Source organism: Leptonychotes weddellii, chromosome 7, assembly GCF_054177405.1.
Source record: "Leptonychotes weddellii isolate Sample4059 chromosome 7, ASM5417740v2, whole genome shotgun sequence".
In the NCBI taxonomy this organism is placed as follows: Eukaryota; Metazoa; Chordata; class Mammalia; order Carnivora; family Phocidae; genus Leptonychotes; species Leptonychotes weddellii.
In genome coordinates this window covers 43,803,761-43,816,769 of record NC_138375.1, presented here as the reverse complement: position 1 = coordinate 43,816,769, position 13,009 = coordinate 43,803,761, and the positions used below count along the sequence as shown (strand labels likewise).

The window sequence follows — 13,009 nt, the reverse complement described above, 5'->3', positions numbered from 1 at the left end:
CTGAAACTATATGCATTCTCAGGTCTCCACCCAAGTGAGGCTTTTCCTGAGCACCCAGAGCCTTTGGAGTGGTTTAGGTGTTTCTGCTCTGAGTTCCTATCTCCTATGGAGTCATTCATCAGAGAACTTATCTCCCTGTAGTAAGTGATAATTTAATTGCCTCTCTTCCCAGACTCTGTAGGAGTTCACAGAATGAAGGTGTCCCTGTTACTTTATCTGTGTCTTCACTGGTCCTTATCTTGTCCTGAGTACGTTGAGGTGTGGAGGTTTTATTATGCTGAAGGTTGCTGGAGTCTAGGTCCACATTCCCTGCTACTGGCTGGACACTGATTGTGTGGCCTTCTCTAATCCTACTTGAAGGAAGCTGTACCTGGAGAATGGTCTGTTGGTGCTGTTCATTTGTGCCTTTTCTAAAATGACCAATTTAGAAGAGAGCTACTGCTCAGAATTACCAAGGATCAATTACGGCTGGAGATGCTCTTAAAAGATGTGGAATAAGGGGCGCCTGGGTGGCTCAGTTGGTTAAGCAACTGCCTTCAGCCCAGGGTCATGGGATCTAGCCCTGTGTCAGGGGGAGCCTACTTGTCCCTCTCCCTCTGCCCCTCCTCCCCCTGCTTGTGTGCGTGCTCTCTCTCTCTTTCAAATAAATAATAAATAAAATCTTAAAAAAAAAAAAGATGTGGAATGAAACCCTTTATTCTGTAAATGGTGAAACTGAAACCCAAGTTGGTAAAGGACCTTTCTTGAGGTCACTAACTGGAGAAGGAAACCAGCGGGCACCAGAACCTTCGTTGCACCTACCATCCTGGGTAATTTCCAAAGAGGGGAATTGACTTGATGCCAATGATTCCTGTACTCCAAGATATTTTTATAACAGTAAGGAACAGCTTCTCATCCTATTTCTAAATTCTGAAATGCTTGGTTACTTGTACCAGTACTTCATTAATTTCATGTGGTATTTGATACTTCATTTCATGTGAACCTCAGAACTATTTCTGAAGCAAGTATTATATATCCCCTTTGTCTTTTGATGATAATGAGGGCAGGATTATTGTGGTTTTCCTCCAAGAACACAAAAGCAGTAACTGGCAGAATGAGGTTTACAACATAAGCCTAATGAGTGTTTTTCTGCTGCACCAAATTGCCTGCTTCCTTTTTTTAATATTAATTTTTAATTAGATCAGTGATACAGAAACACTCTTGGTGAAAAAATAATAGCCGTTATAAAGCTAAAATCCCTTTGACTACTACTTCCAGCCCCAGTTCCTTTTCTCTGATCATGGAAGTGACTGGTACAGTGAGTTAGGTGTATATCCCACCAGACACTTTTCTATGCATTTACCTTCATTCGTTTGTGCCCACAAAAAAAAAAAAAAAAAGCAAACTGTTTTATTTATGTTAACAGATGCTTTTATGTTTATGTATTGTTATGAATTTGCCCTTTTCATACATTAATAAGGCTTGGAGTTTTCATGTCAACTGATATAGATCGCTCTACTTTTACTAACCTTGGAATGGTTACAGTGAATGAATGATTCATTCATGATTCCTTGGAATGCGTATGCCATAGTTTTGCTATTCCCCATGCACACATTGTTCATTTCATTCACATATACATGAAAGCTGCAGCAAACATTTACAAATAGGTTTCCTTTGCAAGTGTGTTTTTCTAGGGTGCATAACAAAACACGAAATTGCTAAGACTTAGCTAGGATACACGCATGTTCAGTATTAATGGAAACTGCCAGATTGCCCCACAGTGTGGCTCTACCAATTAACCTCCTATTTTATTCCAGTATACTCCAGTAGTCTATGTCATTTCCTAAGTCCCTGTCTGGCCAACCTTAATATCACTGGCATTCTAAAATTTTGCCTGTCTTCCAGGTGAAATTTACCGGCTGCTCACATTTCCTCATCTATGCCTGTTTTGTCTGCTGTCAATTTTTCTATCTGGTCTTCTCTTTTCTTTCTTTCTTTTCTTTTCTTTTTTTTTTTTTTAAAGATTTTATTTATTTATTTGACAGAAACACAGCGAGAAAGGGAACACAAGTGGGGGGAGTGTGAGTGGGAGAAGTAGGCCCCGATGAGGGGCTCGATCCCAGGACCCTGGGATTATGATCTGAGCCAAAGGCAGACGCTTAACGACTGAGCCACCCGGGTGCCCCTATGTGGTCTTTTCCTCCTGAGTAGTAGGATGCCTCCTTCTATACTATGATACTGGAAAAATAAACTGTCCAATTTCCAGCAGAAATAGTTCCTACACATATTTGTTATTAATTTTCCAAATATAGGACAAGCTCATATTGTAGGAGTTACTAGTTTTAGGAGCATATGTTCTGTGTTGCTAATATAGGTGAAGGTGATGACAATGAATTTCTTATTTATTTTTCCTTGTTTCATGGTGGGCAAAAGAGACTTCCAGAGCATTTACGATCATTGAAACATTTCTACTACGACAAAATGAAGTAACTGTGATTTCAGGGAAGGCTCCAGGCTGGTCTGAATTTGGTGACTCTTAGGGTTTGTGCTCACCTTCTTCTAGAGAGGGATATGTGGACATTCCTGACACCTGACTCAGAGAGGAACCTGGTACTGCTGGCCATGTCTTATACAACTGAGCCAAATGGGTCCACAAAATTAGTGAATGGAGAGTCTCACAGGAAGTTACATTGGAGAAAACAATAAGCAGGATCTATGTACCCCAGTGGGAGCAGGATGGAGTCCTGATGATCTGGAGCTTCAGCCTGTCTTCAATAGCATTTTTGGGGGGTGGGGAATTAAAACAATTGCTGATACTCTGTTAAACCAGTGGGCTTGATATTTGCAGCAGTGAAAATGTTTCACAGATTCTCAGAGATGGAAGTTATCTTAGAAGAGCTTGTCTAGTGGTCCTCAAACACTGTGAGTAGCAAACGACATCAGAATGACTTGGAGAATTTGGTTATGCATATTTCTTCCATGGGTCTTGGCCTCAGAGATTCTGGTTCAGGGTTGGACAATAAGATTTCCATTTTTAACAAGCTCCCAGGTCATGCTGATGAGCAGCCAAAGCTGGCAAAGATGACTACTTCATTTTAGAAATAGTGATACCTCCCATCTCACACAGCTTATTTGGTAAGACTAAACTTCCAGCATTTCTGTATGTCACAGCTGCCATTCTATCTAATTCCTGTGGTCCCTTCCAGTTCTAACACTAAAAATGTTTTCATACTTCACCTAACTTCATATTCTCTAACAATGAATAAATGGTCCAGAGCAACTAATTTCTGTATCCAGTACTGAAAGAAGAGAAGGAAAATAGAACGTAGTTCAAAAGCCTATGTTACTGCCATAGCATTCTCTGGGTTGGAGGGTGGAGGGAGTCCCATTTGAGGCATTTGGGTCTGTAGTACATGCTCACTGCTTATTGAGATACAGTGGGTAGGGTGCTGGTTTTGGATCTGCTCATATTAGTTAGTGGAATTGGATTAAAGAGTTGGTCTTTTCATTGGAGAATTTTTTTGTTTATTGAATGGTACTCAAGATCAATGTTTTTGTTTATTGAATGGTATTTTTATTTTATTTTTTAAAAAGATTTTATTTATTTATTTGATAGAGAGAGAGAGAGCACAAGCAGGGAGGAGGGGCAGAGGGGAGAGGGAGAAGCAGGCTCCCTGCTGAGCAGAGAGCCTGATGTGGGCTGGGATCATGACCTGACCGAAGGCAGATGCTTAACTGACTGAGCCACCCAGGTGCCCCAAGATCAGAGTTTTTAAATCAACCAAAACGTCTTGTTGTGGAGACGAGTTCAGACACTCATGTGGGTCAACTGTCTCCAGTTAGGGGACAAAAGGGTGTGGAGTTAGGGACTCAGCAGCAGCTAAGGGTACATCAGAATTAGGCTAAAAAGATATACACTATAACTCTTTTCATCATCCTGGAAGCATCGTTCTACACAAACACTGTGTAGTATATTTGAGAGATTTTAGAACCACACAGTCTATTTTTCTCATCTTTCCTCACAGCTTCACCTGTACCAGAGACTGTGAGAGCATATTTGGGTCAGACGGTGACTTTGCCCTGTAAGTACTCATCCTGGGCTCACAGCAAGAACAGCATGTGCTGGGGCAAGGGTGAGTGTCCCAAATCCAAATGCAGCCAGGAGCTTCTCCACACCAATGGGATGAGGGTACTGTCCAGGAAGTCACCAAAATATGATCTTCAGGGCAGTATCTGGAGAGGCAATGTCTCCTTGACCATCTTCAACACCAGTGAAGGTGACAGCAGTATGTACTGCTGCCGCATAGAGGTCCCTGGCTGGTTCAATGATGTGAAGAAGAACATTCGCCTGCAATTGAGGAGAGGTGCGTGCACGAAGGGGCTTGTGTCTGTGGAAGGAGGGATCCAACAGTTAATGGGGAATGGATTCAGTGGGTGGTGTTGGGGAGGCTGTAGGTGCTTAAGCATGAGTGGGCAGATTAAATCTAAGCTGTGTCTCTATGGCTAGAGGAGCCACAGGATGGAGCAAATGCCCATGGGGGCCAAGAAGACCTTAGAAATGAATGAGTGGAGGGTACATGGAGAAAACAAGCAGGGAATTGCAGGGTCAATGTGCAGAGGGCATCTGATTCTTATCTAGGAGATTGCCACTTTGCAGAAATTTATGTGCAGTGCTTTCGGATCTCCCAATTTTTATGGGCATGACATTGATTTTTGCATGTTGGCAAAGATTAAAAAAAGAACTACCATGTAAACGAAATAAAATGTGTCCATGGGTCAGCTTCAGTCCATCAGCCAATAGTTTGTGACTTCCAGCAGAGGGGAAAGGGCGTGAGATTTGGAGACAGTCATAACAGTTTTTAGGTGGCCTTTCCTTCTGTTACTATTAGTTGCTTTTGATGAAATTGGAATAGGGTGCAACTCTTAAAGATTTGAGCTGCATGGAAGGCAGCCTATGGTTGAATTATGCTAACAGTAATCAGCTTTCCTGCTTGTTTGGAATGGAGCCTCTCAGAGTAAGCTCTGTGTTCAACCTGCATCAAAGATGGAAGATTCTTGTGCTTTGTTCCTCACTGGGTAGGCATCTTGGGAGGCAAGGTCATATGCTTATAGCCACATACTTAACAAGATTCTCAGGTGACTCCAATGCACTCTAAACTTTGAGAATAATTTATTTATTTATATTTATTTATTTATTTATTTAATTGACAGAGAGAGAGAGACAGCGAGAGAGGGAACACAAGTGGGAGAGGGAGAAGCAGGCTTCCCGCCAAGCAGGGAGCCCGATGCGGAGCTTGATCCCAGGACCCCGGGATCATGATCTGAGCTGAAGGCAGTCACTTAACCAACTGAGCCACCCAGGCACCCCATAAACTTTGAGAATAATTTATATGGATGCTTCTCATTAGAGAACTTTCATACACATTAGTGTATTTTTCTCAAAAAGTGGCTTTGTGATAAAGAGGTATTTTTCTGATTTATTGAGGTTTTATTGAAGTTAAATGATGCTAATCCAAGCTTTCTCTTTTCAAGCCTGTATAACCAGCTATTATTTTATAAAATACTTGTTGAACTCAATATCTATGGGTCATTTCTAAGCTCACTGGAATCTGTTAGAGTTAATTGAAATTTGTCATATTTAAGAGAGGGTAGCACATATAGAATAACAGCGGCTGATGAACCCAAATTCAAATGTTAGGGGTGAGTGGTGTTGGCATAAACTTATCTTTAATAACTGAAAGAGACTATATTCTCACCCCATGTTGCATACTTTGGGCACACTTTTTTTAGATTTTAATTTTATTTTATTGTGGAAAGAACGTCTAAGATGAGTTCTAAGTCAGCAAATTTTCAAGTGTATAATATATTATTGTTAACTACAGGTACGATGTTGTACAGCAGAGCTCTAGAGCTTCTTCATCTTGCTTGACTGAAATTTTATGTTTGGGCTCACTTTTGATGCAATTGTTTATTTGCTCATTGATGCAATGTTTTTGGAAACCTACTATGTGCCCGACACTGGGGTAGGTATTAGATCTGTAGCAGAGAACAAAGTAAATACCAGATTTCCCCTCATGGAGCTTACAGTTTCATGGGAGAAACAGGTGTTAAACCATAATCATCAGATAAAATGTGCAGTTATGAAATGCAATAAATGCTGTGAAGGTAAAGTATGAAAACCAAGGTAAAGTGCAAAACCAAGAAACCTAATTGCGATTGCCGAATATGGGTGACCTCCTTGCAGCAGTGTCCTTTTAGCTGCAACAAGAGGGCTCAGTAGGAGTCAGCCTAATGAAGGGAGAGGCTAGGAAGCAACAGGTATGAAGTCCCTCCAGTGTGAGGTCACTGTTCAGAGAGATGAAGAAAGGTCAGAGGGCTGGGGAAAAGCAAGAAGAGTGGAGTGGAGACATGAGATTGTAAAGAAAGAGCCAGATCAGATAGAGTTTTGTGGGCCAAGGTTGGGGATTGGGTCCTTTATCTCAAGGGCATGGAGGACCAGTAAAAAGTTTTAAGCAGGGTACCGACATAATTATTTGTCATTTAAAAAGATTATTGTAACCAATGTGTGAAGAACAGATCAGAAAGGCCAAGAGTAGAGGTAAGAAACCCAACTTCCATGGGCATTACAGTGGTCCAGGTCAGTGGACCAGGTGAGGGCAGCAGAAATGGAGAGAAATGGACGGATCCCACATATATTTGTATGCTTTCCCTTTTCCTCCGTCTCTGCTTGGTACCAGACGTATCTTCCATTGGTTACAGCCCCAGCAACCAGGCACTCAACAACGCGTCTCCCAACTACCACCACTGCTCTGACGACAACCACAGCTGTGCTTCCAGCAACAGCTGTGACTCTACCTGAGCTCACAACCGGAACACGACTTCAGACAAGAAGCACCACTGCCCTCACAACAGTGGCAATGACATACCCTCCAGCAACATCAACCTTTCTTTTTGAAGCCACCACAGTGCTTCCAACCACTGAGCTTTCCATGGAAGGGCCCATCCTCACTGCAGGTACATGGTACATTTGGCCATTCTTTCCCTTCTGCCGGTCAGATGTATCTTGGGTCCCTTGAAACAGGGTTCTTTTTACTGAATGGGGCAGTCCAGAGACTTGCTCTTGGGTCTCAGTGTGTGTGTGTGTGTGTGTGTGTGTGTGTGTGTGTGTGTGTGTATACTGGTTTGCTAACACTGTCATAACAAATGCCACAGACTGGGGGACTTAAACAACAGGAATCTATTTTCTCACAGTTCTGGACACTAGAAGTCTGAGATAAAAGTGTCAGTAGGGTTGATTTCTTCTGGGGACTGTTTCCTTGGCTTAAGATGGTCACCTTCTCCCTGTGTTTTCACAGAGGTCTTCCCTCTGTGAATGTGTGTGACCTAAACTTATCTTCTTATAAGGACACCACTCATAACGAATTAGGGCCCATCCATATAACCTCATTTTATCTTAATTACCTCTTTCTCCAAATATGGCCACATTCTCAGGTATTGGGGGTTAGGATTTCAACATATGAATTTTGGGGAATATAATTCAGCTTATAACTGTGTGTGTGTGCACATGTGTTTGTGTGTGGGGGTGTCAGTGAGGATGTGGTTTCACAAACCTGTTCCTTTTCTTTGTTTTATCATTTCTTTTTCCCCCTTTTTTTTCCTTTTTTTTTTTTTGGTTCTCCAGTTGACCTTCCAGGAATCTTTTTTTTTTTTTTTTTTTTTAAGATTTTATTTATTTATTTGAGAGAATGAGAGAGAGAGAGAGCTTGAGAGGGGGAGGGTCAGAGGGAGAAGCAGACTCCCGGCTGAGCAGGGAGCCCGATGCGGGACTTGATCCCGGGACTCCAGGATCATGACCTGAGCCGAAGGCAGTCGCTTAACCAACTGAGCCACCCAGGCGCCCCGACCTTCCAGGAATCTTAGAGATATTTATTGAAGAACCAGGAAATGTCACCCGGGGTCAGAATCCAGTTTCAGTCTGCCAGGGGTCTCTGCCTGGGCATTGAGGAAAGGCCTCTAGATGTCTTAAAATATTCCTTGATGATGAACTAGTTCTACCCTTATTTCTTCCTTCCTTTTTTTTTTTCCCTCCCTCCCTCCCTCCCTTCCATTCTGTTCCTTTTTTTCCCCCCTTTCCCTCCCCCCAATCCTTTTTGATCCTGCATCTTGGAACCTCACTGAGTTACTAGCTCCATTACTTACGGGGCTTACCAAAGCTCCCACCATGTTTCAACCTCTGATTCTGATGTAAGAATATTGGAAAACCATTAAGAGATAGCGTGAAGGCTTTCTTAGGTGTCTCAGCTGCCTCAGTAAGGCCTCGATAGTTTAAATAGCCTGACAATATTGAATTGGCTAATTCTTTTATATTCTGAGTAGTCACCTAAAGTCCATGAACCATAAACCAGTCAGTTTTTGTATGTATTTTTTATTCTTTTGGCCTTTAAAATAATCATCCTAAAATATAACATTTGTAGTTTACTCCCCTTGATCCTAAAAATTACATGCAATCCTTGAAGAAAACCTGAAATATATAAAAAAGCACAAAGACAACTATAAAAATAGCCCTGAATCCCACCACTCAGCACAAACACTTATTTTTTGCTCCCTTTTATTGAACTTTTTTTCTTTTCCAGAGTCAGAAACTTTCTTTCTCTCCATTGGCCCTGAGAGAAGCACTGAGGTGACTTCTGGAAACACTGCCTTACTTACATCCAAAGGTATGTGGACACTTGGCTTTCTTTTTCTTTTCCTCATTTCTTACATTGAGGACAGTAAAGTGTTGTTGAATTAGATGATTAGAGATGACTTTTGGTTCCTGTGTGCCATGAGCCCCACCTAGGACAAATTGGACAGCATTTGTGGCTCATTCATTCTTGTGGCTTTGAGAGAGAAAGGGAGGTAGGGAGAGAGAGATTGGGACTGACCTTGATTTGTTTGAGCAATTCTTCCTGGTAGCACATCTCTGGAATATTTGCCTTTCTATTCTAGGCGAGCTAGTGCTTAGGTGTCTCGGCCTAATTCCAAGCACAATGATCTTTGTAGATCCCCTTGAGGGATGTTCTCACTTGACTCTAGCTTTCTGTAGTAGAGGGAGAATTCTTTCATTCATGTGACCTTTCATCTATCCCTCAAGCCTTCTTTACGTATTTACTAGGGCCCAAGGGCAGAGAATACCCTAAAAATAAGGCATGATTCTCATCCATGGGGGTGCTAGAGAGAACTGCCCAGCCTTGGTTCCCTGTTCTACTCCTTTTTGCCAGGGGTCCCTGGCCTTGGTTTATTCCCAGGTGAGTTGGAGTGTTGTATAACTGATGGCTGAAGGTGAGTGCCTGGCATGTTAGTAAGTGCTCAAGTGGTAGATATTACTTAATGGGGCTTATAATCAAGTAGAAGAAAGCAGACATCTGTGGAGTAAAAAAAAAATCAATCAGTTCTTGTGTTAGTACAACATAGGGGACTAGTATGGGTGGGGGGGTCATGTGTGTGCTCTGGTGTCACACTGCCTGGGTGTAAGTCCTGCTTCTTATCTGTTGTGTGACTCTGGGAAAGTTATTTTCTCTCTCTGGGCCTTGGCTTCCACATTGGTAAAATGGGACTAATAATAACACCTCCTGTGTCTCTTTCTGAGGATTAAATGAGAGGATGCGTGTAGATCACTTGGAACACTGTCCAGCATGTACTAAATGCTCAGTAAAATTTAATTAGCTCTTCTTTTTTATGACAGAAGTTAGTTTAGGGGACAGTGAAGCACCGAAAATAAAATGACAGGTGTTTACTGAAGTTTGTTTTCTCTTTCCCTTTTTTTTCCCCCCCCAGAGTCCAAAGGTTGGTTCCTCCAGTCAACATCCCAGGAGTCAACGTGGGAAATGAGTGACTCAGTGACGTTTCCTCAGACAAGAGGTAAAGGGCTATGCTCCCGAGCGTGGTTTTGTCTGACTGTGGGAACGATCTGATCTGTCATCTGCCTGCTTGTCTTGGAATTCAGCTATTTTGGTTCCGTTGTGTCACATCCTCCATCTACCCACAAGCTAGGATGAAAGTGAAACCTGCAAACAGCATCCGAGCTGACTTCTTCCCTCCTCTGCCTCATTTCTGAAACCCCTCTGTTGAGATTCCCCTTCTTCCTTAGCTGCTTCTGTCTTGAAGTTAGAAATGCCAGAAAATCACTCATTCATCTTAAAAATATATTAGTAATTTATGGTAGAATGCACAAATACTGCACTAATGTATTTTTGTTAGGGATACATAAAAGGAGTAGGAAAACATGCTCTTTGACTCCCTGTCTTGAATCCCAGCCCTTCCTCTGAGATAATCACTGTTATTAGTTGAAGATGAGCATTCTTCAGATCTTTTTTCTATTGCTTATGTGTGTGTATAGATACAGAAAAATGCAGTTTTGTTTTGTGTGTGGATTTTTAAAAAAATTCTGTCCTAGTGTACGCAGCCTTCTGCATTTTGTTTTATGCACCTAACGTTACCTATTGGACCACTTTCTTCTCCAGTCCATGTAGATCTGCATCATTATGTTAAATTGCTGTATAGTATTTTATACTATGGATACTTATGGTATCCATCGCCCACTAAGGGACACTGAGGTTGTTCTAATATCTCATTACCATAAGTACTTTGCAGGGGACATCCTTGTTGTGAGTGTCTCCTTAAGTGTCTGTGCCAGTGTTTCTCTCACTAGGGGGGTGACCAAGAAGGAGAAGCGCTCGGCCGAAAGAAAACGTGCACCTTTAAATTTAATAGTCATCACAAAATTGTCTTCCGGAGAGGGTTTGCCAATTTATTTTCCCATCCATGGGGCGTCGGCTTTCCTACATCCTCCCTGCACTTGAGATGACCATTTGTTTCATCTTTTTCGATCTCCCCAGGAAAAAAAATGTCATCTTATGCTTTTGTTGTTCTGATTAACAAAGAGTTTAAGTGTCTTTCTATATGTTTATTAGCCAGAAAATGGTAGTTCTTTAACTCTGTGAAGGAGGCAATGAGACATTACTCACGAAAGCTCAGAAGACAACAATCGGAGGGGAGAGACAAGAGTGAGTGAAAGGGGGATACGTTTTGAAGGAAGACTATAAATCAAGATGAAATGCAAGGGTGATCTAATGTTGAAAAGCTTTGGCACGCACCCCCTCATCCAGCAGGAAGACAGAAAATCTGGACTAGTTGTTGTGACCTGAAGGGAAGCTAGATGCCCAAGATCTAAACTTTCTTTGTCCATGGCATGGGGTGAGGGTGAGGGGCTATTTTCTGGCAGAAGAGAAGGTAGCAACTAGAAAAATGATGGAGGGTGGGCAAGGAGTTTTCAAAATGTTATCTATCATTCAGTCCATTTAAATCTCAAACTATCTTACATTGAATTGCAAGGGAACAAGGGGTCATCTTGATGTTTTACCCTCTTTTGTAATATCCCTGGTAATTTCATTTCTCTCATCCTTGATAAATTCCAGGGGAGAGAGAATACTCGCAGCCACTAAAGGCTGCACTGCTGGAGAGGAACTTGTTATAAGAAGGTCTATCTCTGTGTTACCTTTACTTATTATGGAAGAAACCAGGATTTATTGAACACGTATTATGTGCTGGTGCAGAGCCAAGCTCTTCTCATGGGTCACTTCATTCAATTTTTCCTTAGCAGATGCTTGTATCCCTATTTTGTGCAACTTTCCCAAGGCCACACAGCTCTCAGGTGCCAGATGCAGGAAGTCTAGCTCTGAGTCCCTGCTCTTAGATATATATATTTTTTGCCTTGCCTTCCATTTTTTTAAATTTTTATTTTATTTTTAAATTTTATTTTATTATGTTATGTTAATCACCATACATTACATCATTAGTTTTTGATGTAGTGTTCCATGATTCATTGTTTGCATATAACACCCAGTGCTCCATTCAATACGTGCCCTCTTTAATACCCATCACCAGGCTAACCCATCCCCCCACTCCCTCCCCTCTAGAACCCTCAGTTTGCTTCTCAGAGTCCATAGTCTCTCATGGTTCGTCTCCCCCTCCGATTCCCCCCCTTCATTTAAGGCCTTGCCTTCCATTTTGAAATAAAAGATTAAGTTCATTTCCTTTACTGTCCTCTCTTCCCATTGGTTTTTGTCACGAAAACTTTGTAATCATAATTGCACTTTCCACCTGCTGAGGAGTTAATTATGTGTCAGGTGCTGTATTAAGGGTGTTTAATGTGCATTTTCTGATTTAAATCTCACAGTGACCTTCTGATCAGGTACAGATAATGTCCCCATTTTACAGACAAAGAAATGGAGGGTCAGAGACTATTAGAGAAGCTGACACCCACTGAAGTGTCTCTTTGTTTTAACACTGTGCATGTTAAGTGCATTACTTCATTTGACTTTTCACAAGATCCTAGGAGATAGATACCATTGTCACTTCCGTTTCAGAGTCCATGACAGTTATCTAACTTACCTGGTAAATGGCGGCCTGGCTTTAACCGTGTCTGTTCAACTGTGATGCCACTCTGACACCAGGCTGAGCTGCTTCCCTCCCCGCCACACCCCAACCAGTACCCCCCTCTGGAGCCACTTACAGAATAATTCAGAATGAATCCTACTTCTTCATTCCCATGAAAATGGTTTCAATCCATTTTGGAGCCCACATGCTTCTGTGGGTTTTTTTTCTTGGCTAAATATCCCTGATTCCCTCTTCATTTCTTCATGTAATTTTGGATGGCAAGCCTTCCATGGATGAGGGCTGGTTTAAATCCAAAGAAGATCTGGTCAAAATTATTATTGCCTAAAATTAGCATTACCCAGAGTGGCAATTCTTCATCCTCACTCCCTGGCTCCCTAGAATGGAGTTCAGAGATGTGGAGTGACTTGCCCATGATTATACAGTTGGGCAGAGGGAGAGTTAGGACTCACACCTAGACCTCAAAGATTTTAAACTGTGGCCATGGGCTCCTGGGTTGTCTGTGGATTGGCTGGAGTGCGGTATGAACCCCCTGAAATTACATATATAATTCTGTGTGTATATGTGCACACACATTTTTTGGAGGGAATAGTCT

The 13,009-nt window shown here is 41.9% G+C and overlaps 1 protein-coding gene across 6 annotated transcripts in view; it reads left to right on the top strand.

Moving 5' to 3' along the window:
* TIMD4 (T cell immunoglobulin and mucin domain containing 4) overlaps positions 1-13,009 on the top strand; it is a 56,291-nt gene that overhangs the window by 24,572 nt on the left and 18,710 nt on the right. For 5 of the 6 annotated variants that reach the window (XM_031025009.2, XM_006730479.3, XM_081826232.1 and 2 more), the window contains exons 2-5: positions 4,005-4,343; positions 6,739-6,993; positions 8,613-8,696; positions 9,796-9,879. In XM_031025009.2, coding sequence (XP_030880869.2) covers positions 4,005-4,343; positions 6,739-6,993; positions 8,613-8,696; positions 9,796-9,879 — 762 coding nt within the window. The remainder of the gene's footprint in view (positions 1-4,004; positions 4,344-6,738; positions 6,994-8,612; positions 8,697-9,795; positions 9,880-13,009) is intronic. The other variant, XM_081826231.1, reaches the window with a different exon arrangement.